At 37.6% G+C, this 26,816-nt stretch overlaps 1 protein-coding gene across 6 annotated transcripts in view; it reads left to right on the top strand.

The window, feature by feature from the left end:
• The window catches only part of Cnot4 (CCR4-NOT transcription complex subunit 4), a 108,602-nt gene that overhangs the window by 77,901 nt on the left and 3,885 nt on the right, over window positions 1–26,816 (top strand). For 4 of the 6 annotated variants that reach the window (XM_031381521.1, XM_031381522.1, XM_031381525.1 and 1 more), the window contains exon 10: window positions 754–1,251. In XM_031381521.1, coding sequence (XP_031237381.1) covers window positions 754–1,251 — 498 coding nt within the window. Of the gene's footprint in view, window positions 1–753; window positions 1,252–6,007; window positions 17,709–26,816 lie in introns of those variants that run through there. The other 2 variants (XM_031381526.1, XM_031381527.1) reach the window with 1 other exon arrangement.

The raw sequence follows: 26,816 nt of genomic DNA, 5'->3' as shown, positions 1-26,816 counted from the left end.
TTAAAAATTTTTGTCATGGTTTATATGTATGAAAGTTATGCTTTTTACCTTTTGGATATTTTATTTTAACTAATATCCAAAGCACAATGCCACCCACATTCAGGAACTTTGTTATCTTTTTACTACATTACATTCAGATGGAACTAGATTGAGGAAAGATGTGAGAATGGTTTACATTCTCTTCCTTGAAGAGGCGTGGCTTTCCATCTTTGTCTTGCTGGTTTCAGAGGTGTCAGCCAATCTTGGTGTTTAGTGAATGGGCAAGCAGAGCATTTGGGATTAGAAAGCAGAGAGCACACCACTTCTCTTTTTATTCATTTACATTTTCTTATTAGTCTGAAAGATGGCATAAATTAATATCTTCAGTAGCACCTCTGACATAGACAATTAAAATCATATAATCAGGTTTTTAGTTAATTTATCTTAGTATATAATAAGAATAAACCTTACTAGCTTTAGACTATATTACTTTATTTAAATGACATGCTGGTTTTGACCGTGAATGGTTGGATGTAATCTGGGTAGTGAGGATGAGGGGGTTTCCTTCTCATCAGGACAATCAATCTATATCATTCATGTTTTGAACTTAAGTTACCGGTGAAACGCTACTAGAAATTTATGAGGTCCTCTGGAACTAGTGATCGTACATAATTTTTGCATGTTTGTTTTTCTGTTGTAAAGTAGCATGTTTAAATATACACTGTGTAGCTAGACTATTTATTTTGTATTCATCACTGTTTTTCTTCCTGACAGAAACAATCCCAGTATCTTCATCTACAGACTGGCAAGCAGCATTTGGCTTTGGTTCTTCTAAACAACCAGAGGATGACTTGGGGTTTGATCCCTTTGATGTCACTCGAAAAGCCTTAGCAGACCTGATTGAGAAGGAACTATCCGTCCAAGACCAGCCTTCCCTTTCTCCCACATCTCTTCAGAACTCCTCCTCACACACTACAACCGCCAAAGGTCCAGGCTCTGGATTCCTGCATTCTGCTGCACCTACGAATGCCAACTCTCTTAATAGTACCTTTTCAGTCTTGCCACAGAGGTTCCCTCAATTTCAGCAGCACCGAGCAGTTTATAATTCGTTCGGTTTTCCAGGCCAGGCAGCCCGCTATCCTTGGATGGCCTTTCCACGCAATAGCATCATGCACTTGAACCACACAGCAAACCCCACCTCAAATAGTAATTTCTTGGACTTGAATCTCCCGCCACAGCACAACACAGGTCTGGGAGGGATCCCCATAGCAGGTAGGTTCATTTAAAGCCTCTGAGAATGTGTGTATCATTCATGTCTTCAGGTTGCTGGGTGGTTAGGGAAGAGCTAATGGGTAGCAAGACTATGCTATAGTCTTAGAAATTTCTATGAAAAACCTTAAATCTTTAACCTAACTTTTTTTCAATAGAATGAATGCCTTGTAATATGGAGCTTTATAAGGATGGTGGAGTATTATACTTACTTATTGTTTGGAAGCATTTTATTTAATAGGATGGTTACCAAACTTTCAGATAATATGTAAACACAAAAAAGGAAAAGAAAAATATGGGCTCGGAAATTATGGCATTATAAAGGCCAATACCATAATAAAAATAGCTTGTGTTATCTTCTAAAAATAAAATGTTAAATTTTTTTTAGTCAAAATTAATGAGAGCATGAGGGATAAAGCCACTCTAATTGATATAGCAATGATTTATTTTGACTGATACATGCACATATCAAAACTTGCCATATGTGTATATAACAATATTTGAGAACTTCAGTTATCAATGTTTTATAAGCCTATTATATGTCACAGGCGTACTTTCTGTGGAAAATTGTTTAGGAGAGATTTTACCCTGTTCTTTGGATATGTTTTTATTTCTGGGAACAATAAATCAAGATAAATAAGGTAATACAAGTTTAATGCCAGATCACTTCTGGTTGTGTGTTGCTATCTTGAAGGTTTCAGAGTTTTAGGGTTTTTAGATCTTATATAACATTTTTAAATGAAGTTTTGAAAAAGGGTCATTCTGGTTAACTGTTTTCATTTAATTTGGGCTTTAGAGATGATGTGATAAAGCTTGTTCCCTCCTGATTCTCTTCAGGTAGAACAGAATAGTTCTCAGCTGGTTGTGTACTTATACAATAATTTGGTTTTCTTCCTTTGTTGTGGCCTTAAAATGTGTCATGGCATAGTGTTATTACAGTAACATACTTTTAACAGTAAGGTGTTTATAGTCTTGTTTACAGCAAGCTTGACTTAGACAGAACCATCAGAAATCATTGGCCGGCAACATTTCATGTTTTCGACAAGTAGATAGATCTTAGTTTGTTGTTATGGATATAGTGAATTTTAGCAGTTAAAATATACTGGAGCTCACCTGCTGTAGTAATTTGCACATTTGGTGGGTTCTTGATACTTGCTCATTGAATTATGAGGTCTTAGGGAATTACTAGGTCTTAGGGAATCCAGGGTAGCGTTTTTCAGTCCATTCCTTTTGACAGCCACTAAGTTTTCATTTTCTCCATGCCTTTTCCTTTTGTTCCATTCAAAATAGCATACTAGAATGTAATTTTGTTTGCATTTGCTTTTGCTTTGTTTTTAATAATTTAGAAAGGAGACATTTCAGTTTTTAGTAATGTGCTTTTTAGTTGGTCTTAAAAGTTAAAAGCTACCTCTTAAATATGCCAAACATTAAAAAGTAATGAGCCAATTATGGTTAACATTTCAGTTCCATTTTGCCTCAACAATGAACTAGGTCATATGAGGAATACAAAGGTATAAAACACGGATACTATTTCAGGTAGCTTTTAGTATACTTGAAGAGTTAAAATGAAAGTCTTATGCAAAAGTGGCTAGCTAGCTTTATGTGTGGTTCTGAAATCGGAGAAACGGTAGTTAATCATTGTTGGGGAGAATTTTTTGAGGAAATAGGAGTTGTTCTGTAATGTGGTATCTTGAATTTGGGTTAGCAGCAAAAGAGAAAGTCTTTTATGTTGATGGGAACTTCCTGAATAAAGGCATAGAGATAGATACTGTGTGCCGTCAGAGTAAGCAGGGTGTTTTCTATAATGAGGTGATGTTTAAGTTGTAGGGATAATATAGAGAAGACAGTGGGTACTTGATGTTGGGCTTTTGACTGAGCTATACTTACTTGGAATCCTTGTTTGACTTACTATATGTCTGTCTTTAATAGGCTGTCTGTTTTTCCAGTTTCTGAGCCATTATTGTTTCTTAGCACCCAAGAACATTTCCAGATGTTTTACACAATAGATATTTTTGAATATTAGTAATGAGATATGTCTGATTTCTTAAGTGTAGGCCTTTTTGTGATAGTTCTTTTGGAGTCTTCAACTAAAATAGACACTTTATTTTTAAAATGTAGCATTAAATTATAATTCTGTCCTTTGTTGTTTCCTCCCTTTGACTTTACTCAATCACAGAGCATTGAAAACTTTTTTTTCAGAGATGCTAAAAACTAAGTCACCCAACTTTAATTCTGAACCATTATTGTATTTGGTGTGGGGTGGGGAAAGTTATTCTAGATTTTTGATTTTTGTCTATGATTCTTGCTTGGTATTTATAACTAAGCTTGTTAATAGATTATTTTTGAAGTACTGAAGACTGGAGAAACTTAGTTTTAATTTACGAAAATATTTAAAGTTGTTAAGAGTCACACTAGAATCCTATTAGAGCTAGTTGATATTTGACAGATGTCTCAGAAAGTGAGTGTGCTAATATAATAAGCCTTAGAATAGTTACATAATTATAACTAGATGATTTAGGATTTTCAGTAACTATTATAAATGACAAAAGATAAAATCTGAAAAACTGTATATATTTGTATGCATCTAACTTGAAGTAATTTACCTAGGAAGCATCTGTCTCTCTCAAGGTCAAATGTATTTGAATTAGATGACTGGGAGGAACTCAGCTATGCACCATCTAGTCTTTACCATGGTGCCCTGGTCAATAGAGCTATTTATTAATGCTTCATTAGTGGAGACTACACACTATGGGGCCTCCTAAAATATACTTACTTCAGACTACTTCTATCCTAGGAAAGAAAGGCCTGCATACTTGCTCTCCAGCTGTATAGAGCAAAATAGGGTCCTGACTTGTAGGAGCAAATCAGAGGTGCAGCCATTGTGTCATGCAGATACCACGTCTGTTTACTATATATTTGTATTTGAGTTTTTTATTCTTGGTTTGTTTCAGTTAGTTATAAAAGCACTGACATATCTGAACCCTAACATGGCAGAACAGTTTGCCAGAGATATGACAGAAAGCCAGCTTCCAGTCCTTTGTCTCACAGAAAAGAGTTTTGGGTTTTAAGTTGGTTATTTCCTTTAGCATTTAAGTATTTTAGCAGCATGATCTGTGCTTGTGTATCTGGTTTGCTAAGTTGAGAAGATTTTTGAAATATTCCTGGTCAGGAATTTTGATTAGTAAGGAGGTAGAAAGGATTCATTTAGATATGTTTTATTATTGAAACCATGTGCCTTTGCTCTAAAGGGATGACTTGCTTTGTCTAGTTCCTTCATTTCAGGTCTGTCAAGGCAGACCTAACTAATCTAAGGTGCATGTGCAGTAGGTAAGCTGGGGTCACAGCCCAGCTCTCAAAATCAGCAATGCAAGTGCTTTTGCCTTGCTCCACTGATACTCTCCTTCACAGTTGAAGACCACTGGTTTGTGCTTCAACTTGGCTTTCTCCCAGTAGTAATTGACTTTTGCTCTCACATACTTGTAAATCTTTTTTTTTTTAAACCAGTAGTATTTCTTCATGAGACAAATTGGCCCAGCTTAGGCATATGACCTATAATAAACAAATATAAAGAAAATGGAATGATACTTATTAACTTGAAAATCAGTCTCTTGCTTAGGTCCTTATTAGTATCAATGTTCTCACCAAGTAATGGAGTTTAAATTTGCTTTGGCACAGTCTCCTTGCTATGTACTTTGAGGGTTTAAGAGAGATTGTTAATTGAAATAACATGTTCTTTGGATTGAAAGACTTTCTGCAGTTTGTCAGTTATGCTATCTTTCCAAATGTAATTTTAAAGATTTGTTTTTCAAAAATTCCCTGCTAAAATGTTTTTTATTGCATAATGCTGAAATTTATTTGGAAAACAAAACATTAGTAAGTGTAACTCTGTAATCAGTGTTGTTTAAGATATTATTCAAAATATTTGAAATTGTTTAGCCTTTGGATTTTTCATGCTTTTGTTAATTCAGATTTTACTTATCAGAAGGCATTTTTCTTTAAACTTTTTGTTTTTATAGTAACTTCATGTGAGTTTTGTGTCATGCATAAAGTAAGTTACTTGTAGTGAAATAATTACCAATTATAATTAGGAGAACTAGTCTTATTGATGTCTAGTTTTCTGACTAGAAGTAGTCATCTTACTTTTCAGTCAATTGGATCATTGTACTGTTAATATTTTACTATTTCCTAACTACTTCAAATATACATAGTAAATTTCATGTTATATATTAATTTAATTCATTAATATTTGTATCTAGTGTTTCATTTTTTTCCTCATATGACTAATGTCTTTGAAATATGGATTTATAATTTCCTCTTTTAAAATCATTTTTTTTTCTCCTGTAAGTCAAGTCAATTTTTTTTCCCCCAAACAAGTACTTACTGCTAAGGAGTATCTATATAAGGGGTCCAATTGGCTTGGAAAAGAATGGCTTTCCTGGTCTTTCTTTTTCCTTTTTCTTTCTTTCTTTCTTTTCTTTTCTTTTTTTGTTTTGTTTTGTTTTGTTTATTTTTGGTGGTATATTTATAATTTAAATCTATTCTATTTGATTTTACCTTAAAATAAGGGAGTGGTTAGAGCTTACTTTTTTAGGTACTTAAGTTAATATTTTTAAATTCATGTCTTGTTTCACACGCAGATTCCAACCATTAAGCATGTATTTTATATATGTGTCAATATTCCAAATATTGAAATCATTTTTAAAGGGACTGTTAACAAATCTAGTCACCCGTAACTAGACCATGACTGACTTTTCCACAGGGGAAGAAGAGGTGAAGGTTTCGACCATGCCACTGTCAGCCTCTTCCCATTCATTACAACAAGGACAGCAGCCTACAAGTCTCCACACTACTGTGGCCTGACACCAGAACTGAGAGGAAAGGAGAGGATTAGACTCGGGGTGCTTGCATGGGCAACTGGATTTTTGCATGGTTCCTTTCTGACTTTGCATTTAATGTATACACCCAAAAAAGAGCCAATATAAACGTTCCTCATGCCGACAACTAGCGTGGACCTCGTAGTTGCTAAAGTATTTCTTCATTAGGCCTTTAACATAATTTATTAGCATAATAATTTTGCCATTGTTTCTCATGAGTGATACAATTTTTAACTCTTACAAATAAACTTAGAGTACTAATTAAGATCCCAGAGGAGATTAGCTAGACCTGTTCTTATTTTGACTCTATTATTGGAAATATACAAAAGTAATGGTAGTTCTTTGTTTTTTCGGTTTGTGAAAAAAATGGTAATATTCTAATCTACTCCTGAAATTTTTGAAACATTAAGATAATGTCTATTGCATTCTTTGAATTCTTGAAAAGTAAGAATACATATAAAACAAAACTGGTGGTGTCATTTAATGCTCAGAAAGATGTTGTCAGCTGTTGTTTTTAGTTGCCTAGATTTATATCATATATTATGCATTACATGTATACAAACTGTTTTGTTCTTTCTCATTTGCACATTTGCACTTTTCTTTTTGAATGGTTGTTAATTATACATAGATGGTTAAAAGGTAATATTATGGCCTAAATGCAATATCATCTGATTTCTAATGCACTGCCTAGTATACCAGGAAATGCCTCAAAAACAGAATTTCAACTTGTAGTTGAGTTACTAGAAACTTGAACATGGGGTAAACATCATATGTAAGGAGTAGCCACAGTAGTGTAACATTTTCATTGAACAAACAGTAGTTCAGTAGGATCTGTTTGGAAATTTCATTGTTAAATAATTGACATGTGATAAAAGTAACTGATCAGAATAAATAAGACTTATAGTAGAAGAAAGAAGCTGGGTGTCCTGTAAAATGAGACCGTATAAGTTGTAATAGATAACCTTAGATGAATCAGAGAACAGTGAGTGGAGTACTTCATAAGGCATAATGTAAAGTGATGCTTTTAATATGCAAAACTTCTTGAAATAGTTTAAAAATGATAATAAAAAGTAAACTGAACTTAGTTCTGAGCAGTGGACAAAAATCTGATTAAAAAAATACCATTACCATAATTTGCCTAAAAGCATTTGGGGAGAAAGAGAAAACCAGACTTCTTGAGATTAAAAAAAAAATTTTTTTAAAAAGTATGCCTTAATTTGTTTTTTTTTTTTTTAAAGAACCATGAAAAGCGTACTGTGAATACCAAAAAGAAATCTTAATAATACTACTAATAAAACATCTTATGTGAAGATGATGCTAATATTATATAGCATTGGCATTTTTGGGTTGTTTTTTTACTATAAAATATGGGAACTTCCTGTTACAAAATAAATGGCTTCATCCTGAGGTATAGTGGAGTAAAGTGGAAATTTATTCTTGCATTTTTTTTTTTTTTAAATTTGGTTGAGGTCACAGAATTGACCAATTCTCTACCCATCTAAGTTACGTTTTTAGAGTTCAGCATAAATATCAATTTCTAGCCTGTATTTAAAAGTGAATTTACAGCAACATTATAAGAAAACTGCTGTCTTAGAAAATAGCAGAACAATAGTGTATACTTATTAAACTTCAGCCTTTATTCAGACCTTAATCCAGTTATGGGTTTCATTTGACTGTAACAAGTCAGTGTTCACTATGTGTTCTGTCGCTGGAAGTGTGACTCCCTTGTACGGATGCTCACTGGATCTTAGCTCTTTCCAGGTTCATCGGCTCCCTTCTCTTATGCACACAGAGGAGGACTGGCTCCCATTTACTCCCTGCTTGTGTTTCGAGGGATGCTGCAGAACAAAGCTTCTTTCCTTGTCGTTCTCTGTTCTGTTTCATTCATAATTTGTACATTAAATTTATCCAAAGTTTTTTCAGACTTGCTCATAGTCCCCAGTAAGAGTTCCAAGGCTGTCTCCTTTCTATCTATTCTCCCTCTACTTCTGATGTACCATGAATTTGGGAAATGCTTTGTAGGCAATTAGAACTCAGTATTATAACTTTCTTTATAATGTGCTTAAAAACTTACTTTAAAGTCATTTTTTGTTGTTTTTTATTATTTCTAGACCCATAAGTTCTCACCTTTTTGTTTAATGTGGTATTTTAGAAGTCTTTAAAATCATAATTTACTCTAATGTGTGGAAGAAAGTATATAGTACATAAAAGTACCATTTTATGTGATGGATAAATATAATTAAAATAGTGGAAAGAATGAGAAATTCTAAGAAACTTAAGATTTGTCGATACATTCTTGTAGAATGCATCTTGCACTGGGATACTTTTAATATAGATTTTACTGCTTTGGCCATTATAAAGTGACTAGGCTTTTCCTTAACAAAGGTTTTTTAACCTGGATTCCCAGACTCTTGGAAGGTCTATGTGAAATGGTGGGTTTGTGTGCCAGTACATTTGCTTGTTGTTTTTCTGAGGAAGATCTATAGTTACTAGATTGATAAAGAGTTGGTGGCATTCTCCCTCTCCAAGAGATTTCAAATGGCTGAAACATGACAACCTCGAAATGCCCTGAGCCCCTGAAGGAAGTAGAGCCTGCCCTGACTTTCAGTTCTGGGATATGAATTGCTCTCTTATTTTCTCAAAGATTTCAGGGGAGAATGTTTTGATAAACAATGATTTCCTTCTCATTCTCCATTTGCTTTCTTCACGTTACTCTGTGGTACATTTCCCCCTTTATTTCAGCAGATCTTTGATTAAATATTACTGCTCTGTAAGGTGACCTGAGCTAGGTCTTGAGGGAGAGCAGTCCTGTGCAGGGTTATTCCACATTACTTCTTCATTACTTCAGCCCTTGACATTCTCATGTCAGCAGCCACAGCAGTCCAAGCTCACACCCAAAGAATGGTAAATGTTGATACATCAGCTCAAAAATGTAAACTGATTTGGAGGGAGACTTAAAAAAATAAAAACAAAGCACTAGAAAAAGACATACTGATCATATTCTGTTTCATACATGTATGTGCTGTTGTCTCAGCCTCCTGGAAACCAAATCATGTGCTTCTCTGAAGTAAGCAACATTAGTGCATTCTTGTCTCTGCACACTTGTACTGACATAGTTTATTTGTATGGTATTCCAAGTCCCTTCAAAACTGCCAGAACTATCTTCTGCTCTGGCACAGAAGGTACGGCCAGAGAGGAATTGCTGCAAAAGCCCAGAGAAAGGAAGGCGATTTAGGAGCATCTGAAATCCCACAAAATTGATCATTACTATGTTGTTTGTAAGGTTTTAGATTTTCTTTTTTCTTTTGATCATGAAGTTTTCTCAAATCTGTTTAATTGGCATAAAGGATGAAAACATAATAATAATGTTTATCTATGCAATAGCTTAAGTCAGATATCTGGTGATAAGCCAGTACATCTGCTCTATGTAAATGTCTCTCTCCCTTGCTGAATGAACACTTGTCCTGCTTCCTGAGGTTGGAAAGTGGCAGTAGTGTGTGCAGGCATCAACACATACATGTTTAGTGAGCAAATCAGACATTGTGCTGATTTAAAAACAAAACAAACAGCAGGAGCTAGAAAAAGAGCTTGTTTAAAAAAATAATAATAAAGTGAGATTTGTTACTTTTGAGGAGGAGTTACATTTAAATTAAAAGGGAAAGATGGTCCAATGAAGAACAGAGTTGATACCAGAGAGGCTGGGAAATAGACTTGATGAGGTGTGTAGCTTCAAGGGAGCTAAAGCCTTGACAGTAGGAAGAAAAGTCTGGAGGGGTGGGCGCTGTAGGATTTTTGGCACAGTGTAACATTTTAAAAGAAGTAATTTGGGAAGATATTTCATTGCAATTAGGACAAATTAGAATCCAGTTTCAGGATGCCATTATTGGCCAGTGCAAAAAGGTGGCTTAGACTAGAATAGGTTTGGCTAGATCTCTATTGACCTTTCAGATTGTATTAAATGGTCCAAAATAACAGCTAGATTTAGAAAACGCAGAACCAGGATCTTATTGTCACTCATTGAGCACTAAACGGTTGTTTTGTGTGAAGTCTAAAATCACTAACTCACAATATAAGTAACAGAAAATACCTTCCTGGTTGTTTGGCGGCAGTGTTGTTGTCGATGTTGTTATTTTTTGTGGTTTTTACTATTACTGTTATTATTCTAGCTGGCCTCAAACTAACTCTGTTGCTGAAGATGACTTTGTGTTTCTGAATCTTCGCCTTCATCTCCTCAGTTCAGAATACTGGGATTATAGGCATGTGTCATCGCGCCCAGTTTTGTGTGATGCTGAACATCAAGCCCAGGGTTTCATGCTTTGCCAACTGAGAGCTACATCTTTAGCCCCCATCCCCATCTCCCTGTGATGTCAAGGACAGTCTGGTCTACATAGTGAGTTCCAGGATAGTCAGGACTACATAATCTTGTAGTCAAGTCAGTAAGGCATTTCTTATAAGTCTATGGTGTGAGTGATGTGTAAGGGCAGTCAGTGACGTTAGATGCCATGACAGAGAATAGGATTAGTGTTCAATGGATGACAAATGAGATCATTATGGTCATTGTGATGACTCAGTGCCAACAGAGGACGAGAATCAGGAAAAGTAGTGGACTGTATAGTTGGAAGAACAGCTGGCTTTTGTGACCCCTGTATAGTGTCTACCCTATTTTCCTCTACTTGTTTTTGAAAGTAGTTCTGAAATATCAAGAGCATGGTGTTGCCTGTAGAATCCCAAGGCTGGTTTCCTCTAAGTTGAAATGATCCAAGGCAGACTTCCTGAGTGATAGGGGAACATACAAAGGGAAGGCTGGGGAGGGCTTGGGAGAAGCCAGCGGTGAGTCAGGTGAGTCAGAAAGCTCAGTATGTACAAAGGAGCTGTCCTGTCAGGATCTGAAAGAGCACGGAGTGGGGTAGCATGAGTCTGTTAAAGGGCCCACTGCAAAACCAGACTCCTGGTTTCAGAAGCAAACTAGAAAGTCCCAGCGTAGGCTCTCTGTTTACGAGGGCAAGACATTCCACACAGCTGGCTTAGGTTCTTGACTATGGTAGAATGTGACAGTTGTCACATGCTCCTGCTTGCTAACATTCAAAGGAAGATTCTGCTTTATTTATACAGCAAGTTAAGAGCATAGCAGTGGAGTAGAGAGAACTCAACAGTTACCATAATACACAATAAAAGTATTTTGGTAATTTTCCTCCAATGAGATTATACTGTAGGAGCAAATAAAATCTACAATTTTGGGGGCTAATATATTTTTGGCCAATATATTTTATATTCTTAGGTGGATAATCTTTATGAAAAGTTACTAAAGTGTAGTAAGTGGATCAGGAATGATGGTATGTGTACATGTATGTGTGTCTTCATCTAGTTAATAGCAAACATCCTACTTTGGAAGCAGCCTTAGTTCTCTGTAATGAGTGTTTTTTTTTGTTTTTTTTTTTAAGTTAACTAGATTTACTTGCATGTGTGTCGGCTGAGATGTCAACTGTGTTTTACTGCTCAGCAGTACTACACTTAGGAAACCATGCGGATTGAGAAAACACTGTTCTTGGGCTTCATTACTTGTCTGTGACTTGCCTCTAGGAGAATTAGTGCTACTCCCTTAGTTTCATTTCTACTGCTCTGATAGAATACCCTGACAAAAGCAACTTAGGAAAGGGGGGGTTGTTTGTTTAACAATTCCGAGTTAAAGCTTATCACTTGGGGAGTTAGACCACAAGAGCATGTGACAGCTGCCACATTTTACCCTAGTTAAGCAGAGAGGAAAGAATTAACCACGCGTGTTATACCCAGCTAGTGTTCTCCATTTTTACACACTCCAGTCCAGAAACTTGGGGAATGGTGCTCCCTATGTTTCCACTAGGTCTTCCCCTACCAGCTAATGTAATCTAAGTAATCTCCCAGCAATGAGTTCACAGGCCAAACTGATCTAGACACACCCTCATTGAGACTCTCAAGTGGCTGATTTTAGATTTTCTCAAGTTGGCAAAACTATAACCACCACACCAGTTTTCATTGCTAGTCATAAGAAAAAAATCTATACCTGTTAGGTATCTAGAACTGAGGTAAGCTTAAGTAAACCACTTGAAGACTTGACTCAGGTACCTAGAGTTTGTAAGATAGTATGAAATACTGGCTTCAAGAGACACTCCATTCTTTTTAGGTTCTCTGTGACCACAGTTCCTAAACAGCTCATTGATCTCACTCTCAGCCTGTTCACACTGTTTGGTTGTATTTTATTTTGTTTTGTTTTGTTTTTTTACTTTATCTGCATATACTATATGCTTAATTTATTCCCATGCCATGAGTTTATGTTTCTTCAGTTTCTTCTGAGATATCCTTTTCTTCTGTTCGACCTCCTCTTCTGGCTTTGGAACAGTCTGTCCCTTCTCAGTGAGGATCATCTCCATGTGGCAGGGGAGCTCATGGATGGGTTAATCTGGCCATGAGCTCTGTAGGTTCGTCGGCGCATCTTAGCACATCTTAGGTGCCTTGTTCACCTGGATGTGTTCAATGACTAGAGACTCTTATGTCTAAACTGTAAGTTCAGCATCACTCTTTGCATTTTTAAGCAGGTGCAGCAAAAATTCAGCACTCTGTTTTGGCCACCATCCCAGTATTCAGCCCCACTGTTTGGCCTGGACCCACTTACCAACTCCACCATTTTACTGCCGGAATGGCACACATTGCTTCTTTAGAGTGACATCCTTCAGATAGTTGGTGGCTTTTCAGATATGCATACTCTTGATGGCCTGGGCAGTTTCCCGGGTGTTCTTAAAGTGAACACGAAGGTTTGAACCTCTTGATTTGCATTGTTCTAAGGATTCCCAGAAGCTTCACGCTGAGCTTAGAACGGTGCTGCCTCACAGACTTCTTTTTAGTACTCAGATCTGCTGTTATGCTCTTAAACTCAAAAGCATTACCCCCCCTCCCCCCACCACACAACCCTCTCCCTCTGTGCACTTTATAAAGCTTTTAAAGTGCCCATGTCTTTCTCTTCCATAGATGTAAAGTAGAATTAACTGTTTAAATATGTACAGGACACTGGCCCAGTAGTGCTCTTTAATTGTCTCATTAGTAGTAAGAATTTTGACCCCTTTATTTGTTAGGGCAATGTGATAATGACTATCTAGATGCATATTTTACCCAGTAAGATAAAAGGTAAATAAATATCAAACTTTAATATACTCATATCTCTTCATAATAGTACTGCTTCAACTTAAGTGTTGTTTGACAGTTTCATTCCTATCCCAAACCCCTCCCTTAACAAAACAAACTCCAAAAGATAAGGAGCCAAAGCCTAGAGACCTTTGATTTCTTCTAGGAACATCTGCCTGCATAGTGTGAAATGGCAATCACAGTCTTACTGTCTTGAGGATGCTTACTTAGTGTCATGTAAGAAAGGCTTTACTTTAGCCAGATTGTAGACCGTTCTCTGTGTATGCATGAGGCCTGTCTGCATGTGTAGGTTGTGTCAGTCCCCTACCTGACTGATGACTATAGCAGAAAAAAAAATAGTCTCATACTATTTTTGTGACTTCTCATGTATTTATTCCTGATGTGTTTTACTTCATTCATATATTTGAGATTAATGCTGTCTTTTAAAAATATTTTGTCATTTTCTTAAGTGCTTTTTTTTTTTTTTAAATGACACTGTTTAAATGTAGTGAGATTGTAGAACTTGTACCCAACTCACCCTGGCCAGTCTTTCCATTTTTTTCCCCCAAATAAAGATTTTTATAACCTTTTCTTATCAAAGTTTATACTAAATAAGACCATCCCATGTCACTCTTTAGAAAACCCTATAAAAATAATTTTTGAAGATTTATATTAAAAGCTTGAGTTCTGATAGCTACCACAATCATTAGCAATACTCCTTGTAAGGCTCGAGTAATAAATAATCCACTCTCAGAAGGATTGTAATTTTTTTTCTTTGTAATCACATTCAAATACCAATTTAGCGTTTCTTTAGTCCTGTCTATATTTTCTATTATACACACATACAGCTCATGGAAAAAAAGAACTTAAAGATTCTGGATGTGTTTCCTTACTAAATGTTGTGTCTTATAGTTTAACTATTTTAGAAGTTTTTTCAAGGGCTTTTAGCTGAAAGTCAATGAAAATAAAGAAGGCTTTCAAAATCGCCATGGACCAGCAGCTATCATGTGGCCTGTAAGCCATCAAGTAAATGTGGCCTGGTGATCTTGGAGGAACTTGAAGAAATGGGGCTTGGGGGTGGCTGTAGCCTTTCAAGTGTTCTTCATGTAAACTTCATTATACGATTGCCAATGTCAGAATAAAATAAAGATTAAAAAGTGGTGGAATTTAATTTGTGCAGAACATATGTCTTCAATACCAAAGAGCACTTAGGACCAGCGTGCATCACCACTAGACTGCTAATTGCTGTAACACTCTGAAGCCAACAAGATCCCTGACAGCTGTGTAGGCTCTAAGGTACATTGCAGCAATACCAACGGTGTTGAACGCTGAAGAAGCAACATTCTCTGCTACACCTCGTACACGGAGAGCTACTTTGCTGGCTTCTTTCAATCAAGGACATTGTGGCTTTTAGCCCACTGGAACAGGAAAAACTACCCAAGGATTTAAAGATGATAGTACCCACAGCATCTCCAAAGGGGGGAAGTCAAGAAAGCTGCTTCCGATGAACTGTAAGAAGCTGCTGTTTCCTGATATGGCAAAGTTGAGTTCCAGTGACTGGATTCGGGATTTACATTGCTGCTGCTGGTCTCAGAACAGAACAGACTGCTCTGGAATTTCGCTGCAGTTGTTTGAAACCTTGCTCGGCACATTACATGTAGCTGTTGCCAGAAGTGTGACTCCCTGAAGCTCTGGTTGTTTTTTCTTTGCTTTGCTTTTTTCCCCCCTCTCTCCTTGTTAAGTCTGTAAGTTGACTACCCAGTTAAATAAAGGTAAACCAGGTCCTGGGTTGTGAAGTCATCAGCCAAGGAGGAACATTTTGCATTCACCTTAAACTGAATGTTGGGTTGCATGTTCTCATTCCATTTATGTGTTTGCTGTCAAAAGAATACTTTTTTTTTTACTAAAATCTATAAGTATAGTACTTGTGCAAGGCCCTGTGTTTGATCTCTAGCTCCTACTCCCCCCAAAACTCACCATGCTTATGGATTATTGCTCTAGCTACCTTAATTCTTAATGGCCACTAAGGCAAGATTGTTTATCAGGTTTATTTCCTTAAACCCTTCTAGATTCAATCACTAATAAAGCTTACTGTCATCTTCACATGGTCCAAGACAATCCTGCTAGACATAAACTCTTAAAACCTGGCACGTTGAGTTTTGTCCCTTTTTAAAATTGTTTTGTTTTAAGACAGGTTTACCCTTTTTAGCCCTGGCTGGCCTGAAACTTGCTTTGTAGACTAGTCTGGCCCTGAGCTCACAGAGATCTGCCTGCCTCTGCCTCCACACCCAGCCTCTCAATAAAATTTTAAATTTATTTAGTAAACTAAACAAAGGTTTAAGTAATCCCCAGATGTACAATTTAGGTTATAATGATTTCAGATTTTAACTTTACATGCCATTGTGACAGCTTTTGCTCTTATCTTTTTCTTTCTTTGAACAGAGAATTGTTTCTTGCTCCATGTAATTTACCACAATTAATGGGGAAGTCCAAACTAGATCTTAATTCACCACCTTCTGAGTGTTGGGATTATAGGCATGTGCTCCTTATATGTAGTACTGGGAATCAAACACAGGGCCTCGTATGTACTAGGCAAGCACACCATGAGCTGAGCTACACCCCTAATCCCATAGCTAGACCTTAATGTTTGCTAAATGTGTGCTTTCCCTACAGAGCCAGTGGTCCTAGGTTTTTTTCTATTACAAGAAAGAATGATGTCTATTGGAGATGTTAGTTGTTACTCAGTATATGCTATTACAGGAGCCATTCTATCTCTTATCTGTTTATTTCCAAAAGGGAGTTTGAGATTTTAAGTGATCATATTCTTTTCTTTCTTTCTCTTTTGAACTAAAACAACACATTTGAACAGAAGGCAACCACTGTATTGTTAAATGTTGAACCAGCAGAATTTTGACATTGGAAAGTTTTGATATTCAGTTTATGCACGTTTTTACCATCTAATACTTACTTCTAAAAAAATTTTTCACCTAAAACATTAGTTCTAATTTAGGCAAGTTTTAAAGATACTCTTTAAAACCATGTAATACTTCAAAATTATTTTTTTCACTAAAGCATTAATTCTAATTCAACTTGAAGGTCCAGAATATCTGAAGTAAGAATTATAGTTTCTGACTTATATTTAAAATGTACTCATCTAATCTTCCTTCCCTCTTTCCTTCCTACCTTCTTTTTCAGTGAGCTTGAATAGTGACTGAGAATTGGTTCTGTCAAGACCATCTCTGGCAATCTGTTCCAAATTCAACTATAATAAATCATAACTAAGGATGAACATTTACATAAATACATATTTTTAAGTGATTTTAAAATAAAGTCTTTTTAGTGGACTGGTGGTAAGCATAAAAAAATCCTTGAATTCATCGGAGTCTTTTGAAATGCTGTCCTACACAGGAGGACTGGCTTTTGTTTACTGGAAAGGATGTGTTCTTGTTAGGACAGACTGACTGTGTATGTGTGTTTGTTTGTGTGTGTGTGTGTAATAACCAGTTTAATAATTGCAATTATATGTCATAAACATACTTGATAGTAATCAATACCAGGTCATTGTGTTGTTCAAGAATTGCTCTGTTCTTTACATTGAAACATCACTTGAAGATTTGAAACAGAAAAGGTTTCATTTTAGCTTTGTAAATAAATACGAGAAAGGAAAAGCAAAATAACCTTTTAAAGACAACAAAATCTGTGTGCGTTAGTTTCACAGCTGAACTGGAAATTAGAGATTTCCCATGTCCTCCATGCTCCCACACGTGTAAAGCTTCCTCTATTGTCTGCATGTTCCAGTTGAGGAGCCTACGGTGATAAAGCACTATCACCCAGCATCATAGTTTGTATGAGGGCTGCTCACTCATGCTGCTGTACACTGTACAAAACTAGACAATTGTGAATGACCTGTAGCTCATTGTACCAGCCCGATACTCCTCTGTACTGTGTTCATGCATCCCTCCCCTTAAACCACTGGGCTGTATATACTGTCCCTGTAGTTTTACCTGTTCCATTTTGGTCTTTGGAATAGCTTTTTAGCTTATCTTTTTTCACCTATTAATATACATTTGTTTCCTCTAGTCTTTTTTCCCTTAGCACACATATTGCACATAATTAGTGAAAATTCAATTTGATCATGTTTGTTGCAGAAAATGAGTGTTTGTTATACCAGCCAGTCTCAAACCTTAAAAATGCCTCTTGGTTTGCAAAGCTTTTCCAACAGTGAGGAACTTGTGGAGTGTGTGAGTGGTCTGTTATACTGAGTGTCAAGCTGTATGAGCCACGTGTTATACCATAACTATACCCATCCCATTCCGTTTTAATAGAAAATGGTGATCATGTTCTGAATTTTTTAAATGAAATTACAGTAAAGTAAACCATTGTGATGTCTATAAATACTTAAACATGCAGCTCCTAACAAGTTATGAGGTTGATGTGTTGGAAAAATGAATAATTTTAGTTGTTTCATTTAAGAGTTTTGTTAATCTGTAAGCACTTAAGATAATTTTCTGTGCTTGCGGGAGGTGTCTTAGAGTCAGATGAGGCTGACCAACCTTTACTGTTGAAATAAAAGTGAACTGTATATTCAAAGTGCAATAAAGACATAGCTTTAGTGGTTTGACTTCTAGATCATTGGAAAACCTCTTAATCAGAACAATTATGAATATCAGAAATCTTAGAAATTTCAGTAGACAAAACCATTGGGAATTGCTGCAAAGTCAGCAGAAATACCCAATTTAAACACAGAGCTAAAGAGAAACTTGTAAAGAAAACCCCAGTTTGTTTTGTTTTGTTTTAAAAATGCCTTATCAACACTGAACAATCAAAAACTGTTGCTGGCTTTATTGGGAAAAGCCAGTTTCCAGTTATTGAACGGGGGCCTGAGAAGCAGAACAGTGTGGCTATTACGAGAGTGTAGGAACAGGGTGGACAGAGTTGACATGTGCTGTGTATTTGGGGGCACTGTTACTTCTGGAGCCTGCAAAGCTTGGACCTGCTTTTTGTAAGAGCTTAGCTTTGGCATCATCTAGTGAGAATAAACTGGAATTGTAACCTGTCTCTTCCATACATTAAGACCTCCTCTCCAAGAACTCCAACTGCATGTTATCCCTGGTATTTCTTTCCCAATACCCTACTGCCACCATCACATCTCTTTTTATAGTGTTACTACTTTCCATCTTACTGTTTATTTGATGTGGTGTACACACACACAGAGAAGGGGGGGAGAGACAGAGAGAGAGAGTCAGAGACAGAGAGAGAGTCAGAGACAGAGAGAATCAGAGACAGAGAGAGAATATGTTGGTCCTTACTGAGTTAAACACAGTTCCAAAAGCGTCTATAAAATATTTGAATTTTCAGAATTCTTTAAGTATACTGATGAGCTGTTAAAGACCTTTGTTTTACTGATTAGGAGTTCTTTAGGACAACTTGTAATTGCCAGTTTTTTCCTCATAGTTAAACCAAAATTCTTTCATCTTTTTCCATTTGTACCTTTTTCAGTGCTGCTTGACAAATCCATGAAGGCTGATACTGCTTGTCTCCTACCTTTTGGATGCAGCTCAGATCCTCAGTTCAGCCATTCACACATAGCTTGATTCCCAGTTCTGTCTGTAGCTCTCTGTAATATATATCAACTCTACAGTGCCTTTCTTAAAGTGAGCTTACATCACATGGTACTAATTGACAGGTGGTCAGATAATAGATCTACCTTCTCACGAGAGCCATTCTTATTACCAGTACTTGTCCTTACATGTTTGCTTATACAGCCCTTTTATAAAAGCATCTAAAAAAGGTGGGGGGCGCTCAGCCTAAGATGGTGTTATTTCTGACTTAGACATGCACATCTGCTTACATGGCGTTTTTAGATGTTCAGTACCAGTTTTCTTATCAAATTCCAAACATCTACTAAGTAAAATCATGCCCTTTCCCATGCACATTGCTAGATAGGTAGGGTTTTCCCCCTCATGTACTCTCTTGGTACATTTTATGTGATGGACTTGATCTAGTTAGAGGGTGTTCTGTTTATATGTTCCCATCTTACAAGTTTGCCTTAGGGAAAGGATGCACAATTACAAACTGATAGATAAATGCTGTTAAAGGCTTCTTTAGTTTGGGTAAATAGCATAAGGATTTTAAGAAGAGGTGTGGTTTTCACTCCTAGTTTTGTCATATGTACGATTGATTGGGTTGTTGTTACTGTGTTTTGAACTTTTGTACATTTTGTTAAATATACAGAAAAGCATACCAAACCAGGCAGTATGACAGACTGACACAGTATCTAAAGTGCTGCATAAACTTGTCCAAACTCTGTTGTTAGCCATGCTGGACTTAACCATCCTTACCCCAAAAGGGAATCATTAAAAGCAGCATGGACGTAGTCAAGATACGTCATACTCCAACAACTAAAGAACCTATCCAGACAGATTATCTTGATGTGACTTGTTCTTCCTGGGACATCTTTTTGGCTCTCATTGGTCACTGTATTCCGTTCTGTTTGGGGCTTGATGTGTCAGTGGGGTGAAAGAAGAGCTAACTGCAAAGCCTGGGATTTAGGCAGGCAACATCAGAGGAAATAAGTCACAAAATACGGAAAAAGATACTTCCTTTAATGTAGTTGTCAGTAAAAGATACCTCCATGACTACCTGCTCAATTTCAAAATAAATTTAACTTCATGAATATTTAGGTTGGATAGGAGCTATATAGTTCTTGACAAAATACTGCTTATTTCCCAGAGAAATGTCTTGAAACAAAAGCAGAGCACTTGTTGGTGTCAGTCAGAAGAACTCAGCATGTCATTGCTGCAGTCTGCTGCTTGCTCTTGTGTGACTGGTCTCAACAATGGCTCTGTGGTCACATCTGTGAGGACTGACACCCTAGGATGCACTTCACTTTGTGCCTAGAGCAACTGCCTCTGCATCTCTACTCCTCATGTTGCTTAATCTGTCCTTTGGCCAGGAGAACCTGTTTCTCCAATAAGATGGGTGGGAGTGAACTGAACATTAAAATGTGATCCCTGCCTTTTCCTGTGACTTAAAGTTAGTGACCCAAGATGGAACAAGGGCTTTCCTATTTTTTTTTTTCATTATTTCATACTTAGCTTTTTTTTTTTTTGCCATTAGAATTCATTCATTATGGATTCTAACTTAAATTCACAAGAATTAAAATACTCTTAAATTACAGATAGATAGTATATATAAAATCCATCTTTGCTAATCTCTTCAAATATAATTTCATCAGATCTCATGCAACTGACTTTTATATACCATCTCATTTTCATTTTCCTTTTTTTTAAAGATTTATTTATTATTATATGTAAGTACACTGTAACTGTCTTCAGACACACCAGGAGAGGATGTTAGATCTCATCGGTTGGTTGAGCACCATGTGGTTGCTGGATTTGAACTCAGGACCTTTCGAAGAGCAGTCAGTGCTCCTAACTGCTGAACCATCTCACCGGCCCCTGATTTTCTTATTATTGATATGTAATACAAAAGATACACACGTTAAAAGTAATCACAGAAGGAATCAGAACGAACCTGAATCAGGATATAAACATAAAGCTCAATGAAGGAAGGAGGGAAGGGAAGGGGTGAGAGAAGTAGATAGAGGACAGACAGACAAATCCGTCTAGGATGTCAGAGAGTTACTAATACTTATCAGTGCATAACTACAATTCACTAGCCTGTGAATCATTGCTCCCATGTGGGAGCAACCTTCACCCATTCTTTTTCTGGCCTATTTTTTACCAAGAAAAGTTATTTACCAATCTGGAAGCACATTGTCCAGTGCTATTCAACCCATTGCTTAGTGAGGGTCAGACACTGACCAAAGAGTCCTCCAGAGAGGAACTCAAGAGACCAGTAGGAAAGATCAAATGTGAGTGGATGATTGCAGTACACTGTGGTAGTGACAAAGGTGGCCACCTAAGAACTTTAGCCCAGTTGTTATCCTTTACTAAAATGGCAAATCCCAAAGAAAATCTGAATTTTTACAGTAGGTAACCAGTTCCCTTGTTGGGCAGAATTAGATTTCCTTCTTCCTTACTGTCTTGGGAAATATCTATGGGAGGCATTTTATCAGGTTTATTTTCTTAGTGTAGATGTAAACCTCACGAGATGCTAACATGGTTGACACCTTGCATGTCTGCAATTTTGTAATCTGTTTTAGGGAAACGGTGTTCAGTGAGTGCTCTGGCGGTCTCCATGTCCTCTTGGGTGTGTTTTTGTGGTCGGTGTGTTCCCCACAAGGCTTTCGCTAACCTAGCTCTAACCCTAAGCTGCTCAGAGGCAGCGTTCCATGCTTGTCAGAGCTCTTGTCTGTGAGCCACCTCTTTCATCAGCCTCTCTCCTGCCCTCACTGAGTTTTATGTTTGTATCCTCTGATTCAGGTTCCTTCTGATCCTTTCTGTGATTCCTTTTTGACATATGCATCTTTTACATTCACTTAATGTAAAGCTAAACTATATGTTTATAGTTTAGTTCGTGTTTTCCAGATGAGTAGTACTAGGTACCCAGGCTGGCTGGAACTCACTTTGTAGACCAGGCCAGCCTCACATTTATGGTGATCCTGTTGCTTCTGCCTCTTGTGACTTGTGGTAATGTTTTTGCTACTGAGATGATAGGTGTGCACCACAGTACCCATCGATGTGTTCCTCGTTTATATACACATCTAAACATAGACATCCTTGATAGTATCTGGACACCTTCTTGTTCTCAAGATGATCTCATTCTCCTCCAAAATAGGCTGAATAGATCTTTACAGGAACATTCTAGAACAGAAAAGTGCACACTTTGTAAAACACACCAGCTTGTCCTTCTGTGATTGCCTGACTTCCTCTGTTCGGCACAGGAGGCTCTTTCTTTCTTCCCCTGATCTTCCCTGGGCACCAGGGATCCCATTGTGGGATGGCAGAATTACTTACTTCCTTTTTTGTGCCTCATAGATAGAACCTGTTTGTTTCTACCACAGTGTGCATTCTTACACACTCTGGTTATGTTACATGTCTGTCTGCTTGTACTGTTTGTAGCTGCCTAGACCAGGGCTGGGTGGTAGTAAGTTTTACAGAAACAAATGCTGATTTTGGTTACTGATGCTGACATTTTGAAATTACATAACCTCAACTTAACTTGGCTAGGCTGTTGGCCCTGAAGTAATGATTACAAATCTTGGTTGCTGTCCTTTTTACAGAGTAGCAGAATGTTGGCTTTTTAAGAAGCATGTCTGTCTATGCATGGTGGCATGGTGGCACACACTCTTAGTCTCAGCACTTCGGAGGCAGAAGTAGATGGCTCTCTGCGAGGCTAGCTTGATCTACATAGAGAATTCTAAGCAAACCAGAGCTACATAATGAGACCCCATCTTTTAAAAAAAAAAAGTTAGCATTTTTTATTAAACGATGCTAATGCATTAGATTTTTTTTAAGTATATATTTTAAGGTGCATGTATTTGGGGCATCTGAATAGCACTAAAACATCTCAGTGACTCATTTCTTTCTCGTTTACTTTTTGGACCCTTCAGAGAGGTTTGCTTGTTTTTGAAAAGAGCCATTTGTTCCTTGCATAATACACATTGAATTTTGTATAGAGTGTTCAAGTCTACAGTTATCTTGAGATAAGGAAAAAAGTGTAAGAAACCAAGATGAGTATTGCTTACACTGTGTATTATCTGGAATAGTCAGGGTGAAAGGAAAAAAAGACAGGTTTTCTTTTTGGGAGACTGCTTACAAATCAGTTGAAGAGCTCCAGGAAGCATTCTAGTGAAGTAGAATGACAAGAGATAGTCTAAATTGGTGCCAATTTGATCCCTTACACTACATAAATAAAGTCTGACTTTTAAACATTTTGTTAAGGCATCTGACATTTCCCCTTAGAGCTCTTTGTCATTTTCATTCATTTCTCTCCCTCCTTCCCTCCTTCCCTCCTTCCCTCCTTCCTTTCCTCCCTCCCTTCTCTCCTTCTTTCTTTCTTTTTTTAAATTCTTTTTTTAAAGATTTTATTTTATTTTATGTATATGAGCTATCTTCAGACACACCAGAAGAAGGCGTCAGATCTCATTATGGGTGGTTGTGAACCACCATGTGGTTTCTGGGATTTGAACTCAGGACCTCTGGAAGAGCAGTCGATGCTGTTAACCACTGAGCCACCTCTCCAGCCCTCTCTCCCTCCCTCCCCCCTGCCCCCTCTCTCTTTCTTCTCCCCTCCTTTCTTCCCTCCCCCTCCCTCTCTCTCTCTTTCTCTCTCTTTCTTCCTTTCTTTTCTTTTTTCAGTATAAAGTCTTATTTTTAGGGCCATTAAGTCAGTGCTCAGTCTGTGCTCGGGCAGCTCAGCTCTGCCATACTGGTCTGTCTTGTTTTATAATAAACATAGTCTTAGAAATTTGAGTAGAAACTCTATCATTTAAATGGAATTTTTTAATAAGTTGATTGTATTTATGTCTGAAAGAATTTCTTGACAGTCCTAGGGATATATTTAATTAATAAATTCTGATAATTTTGCTGCCCATGGTAAATGGTAAATTCTCAGGATCAGTTCCCAGCAAGTAAGAATGAATCTCTTACCCATATACAAAACTTATGTTGTAGTTTGGCATTTTTTTCTATCCTTTAAAGTTTGGTTTGGCATAGTTCATTTATTTATATTTGAGTCACATGAAGATAAGCTGTTGAAGTTAGAGGGAGCTAGGCTTTCACGCAGTAAATAAACTGATAAATTATAGTGAAAAGGATTGGAGAGAGCAGCAGTGTGGTGACCCATGGAGGCAGTTTCCTCTGCATCCCTGAAAATGCACACTGTAGGGCAGAGAAGAGGGAAACTTGAGAGGAAAGAAGTGGATTCACTGTGGGAAAGAGTATAAAGATGGACATACTGGATGAGGCTTTAGACTGCTTCTGAGGGGGACTTAGTGACGCCTTCTCACATGGGCTGTCAAGCCACTCACAGTAATTTAACTTGACATATAGTCTCTCTGGTGCCAGTACTGCAGTCATTAATTGAAACTTATAAGGATTAGGGCCAAATTTGTGGACCAGCTGCTCACACAAAGCATAAAAGCTAGAGGACTTGGCATTTCTGTGAATTTAATTGTATCAAACTTCTTTAGTTGATAAGGCCTCTGTGTTTATAGACAGTCCTGCCAGCACTAATTAAACACTTTAAAGAATAAAATGAGTATCGTTTTACCATAAAATAGGTTTAGTGACTTGATTTTCATTGTACCTTGCTTGGTCTTTTCAAATTCTGATTGTGGAGTGTTCATGGCAGACATGCTAAGCAGGTTGGCTGTACAGTACCTCTGTGAGCATGGTGACTGCTATAGCTAAGTTCCTAAGAAGAGACCTGTTCGGGGTCAGTTCCCAGAAGTAAGACATCTGCCACGATGGCTCATTGGAAAGTGACCAGTAGAGAGATATTTGTTGTTAGTCATTTATCAAGAAATAAATGTGCTTCTGATGATGTTCCTTCTTTCATTGTGTCTACACAGGGGTAAGGCAATAGAGACTGGGTAGGATGCATGCTCAAGGTGATATTGGCAGGCAGCCCTGGTACTGCCCTCTGCAGCCAAGTGACAGCTTTCAGCCCAGTGCTTTCTTGAATAGACCTGCTGACTTCTTGCAGTGAATCCCTAGTGAGAATTCTTAAAAGATAATTAAGTTACATCAGATTTGAATCAGTGTTCCACATGCTGATACTGTTTGGGGGCTTTTTTATTGGAGCTTCAGAAACGAAGGAGTCAGTCCCCTTCCTTTGTCAGTGGTTCTAATGGTGACTTTGCCTCCACTTCCTTCCCATGGCACTTAGAATGTCTACAGACTGGAGGGGATGGTGCTGGTGAGCATCCCAGAATACCTAGGGCAGCTATCAACAATGAGGATTGTAGGGCAGTGTCCAAAGTACAGGGTATTGCTAAAACCTGCTGCCAGCCAGCGTGTGGCTCAGCAGTAGAGCACTTATCTAACACCACTGCTTACTACAAAAACAAGCCTTGCCCTGTTTCCAGGAATGGACTTAGTAGAGTCTACAATCAGAACGAATCTGGGTCAAGGTGTGAGGGTAGTGTAGATGGAGCTGTTTTGATGAGGTTAGCATTTACTGGTTTCCTTCCTTTGCCTTAATCTCAGCTCAGCATTAGAGAAGGGAGCAGGGGAGGGAGGTAAACTTTTCTTCTTAGCTCTTTAGCTCATTCCAAGAGCTAAGACTGTGGGTCCTGTGGTGTGTGATGCCCCCTCCCCCTACATCTCCACTGTAAGCAACACACTATACTCTTAGGCTCCAAGAATGGTTAGAGTGTATATGTGGGGAGATGTTGTTTGCTGTTTTTCATTAAAGATTGTTAAAAATTATAAACTGGGAAATTGTTTCCCAAGCTACCTTACAATCAAACTCTACTGGGAAGATCATAGTTTCCAGTTGTTTGTGTGTTGTGTACCACAGATGACTATCTTTGGCTAACACTATTGCTGGATTGTATTATTTTACAGAACAAATAGCTTTGATTAAAAAGAAAGAAAACATGGGACTTATTTGTTTTATTTTTTTAAGTAGTTCTTGGTTAGCAGCAAAGCCAACTTGTAAGGTAAACGGCTCTCCTTAGAGCCTTGCTTTGCTGCCTTTGATTGTATTATGATACCACTACATAGTAAATTTTCCTGAATGTGTTACTCTGTAAGTAGAGGTAAGTCTTCTTTTGTTTCTCTCTTTTGACAAATGTAAGAACATACGATGAGTGGGGTAGGGGAGAGAGAAGCTGGGCATTGGCTTGGGCATCATAGTGACCTGGACCACCCAGACCTAGGAGCATTTGCCGTTCTATATTCTTTCCCAGATAGCTAGCTATATGGCATTTTTATCCTTCCAAGGTAGTTTTGTTTCCCTTCCATGAAGGTTTCAACCCTTAGAGTTCAGTTTTACATCATAGAACACCATTCTAGAAACTAGACTGTGTCTTATCCACCAGACCATTTTGTAATTGACACATGTATGATTTCAATTTTTATCAGAGGATCTTGTTTATGCTAGTCCAAGTTATGGACCTAGAGGGAGGCACTGACAATTATATTCCCAATGATATTAGAACTTTTTACCTTAGGGATTGCTGGATCCTTGGGGTATAGAATAGTTAATACAATGCTTCCTGGCATGCAGGAAACCCTAGGCTTGAGTAATTCCCATTCTCCAGACACAGAAGCAAGAGGATCAGTCCTCCTTGCCTTCATGGGGAGTTCAAGGCTAGCCTGAGATACAGGAGACCCTGTCTCAAAGGGGACTTCTTGGTGCTTAGGGTATCCACTTGTAGCTTAGTGATAAGGGTGCTTACCTAGTTCACAAGAGGTCCTGAAGTTGACCTCCAATAACACCAGGTGCGGGGAGTGCATGTGGAGGATGTTTCTCCTGGCTCCTGGCTAATCTGTTTCTTAAGGTATGATTTTTCTCTGTCCCGCCCATCGGCCCTCCCTGAAAGACCAGCGATACTTCCTTGGCTTTTTTGTTTGGTTTTTGTTTTTTGTTCTCTTTTTAATTGTGGGCCTCATAGAACCTTGAATT

This window comes from Mastomys coucha, unplaced genomic scaffold (genome assembly GCF_008632895.1).
Source record: "Mastomys coucha isolate ucsf_1 unplaced genomic scaffold, UCSF_Mcou_1 pScaffold20, whole genome shotgun sequence".
Lineage (NCBI taxonomy): Eukaryota > Metazoa > Chordata > Mammalia > Rodentia > Muridae > Mastomys > Mastomys coucha.
The sequence above is the reverse complement of the archived record's forward strand: the minus strand, read 5'-3'. Positions and strand labels throughout refer to the sequence as shown.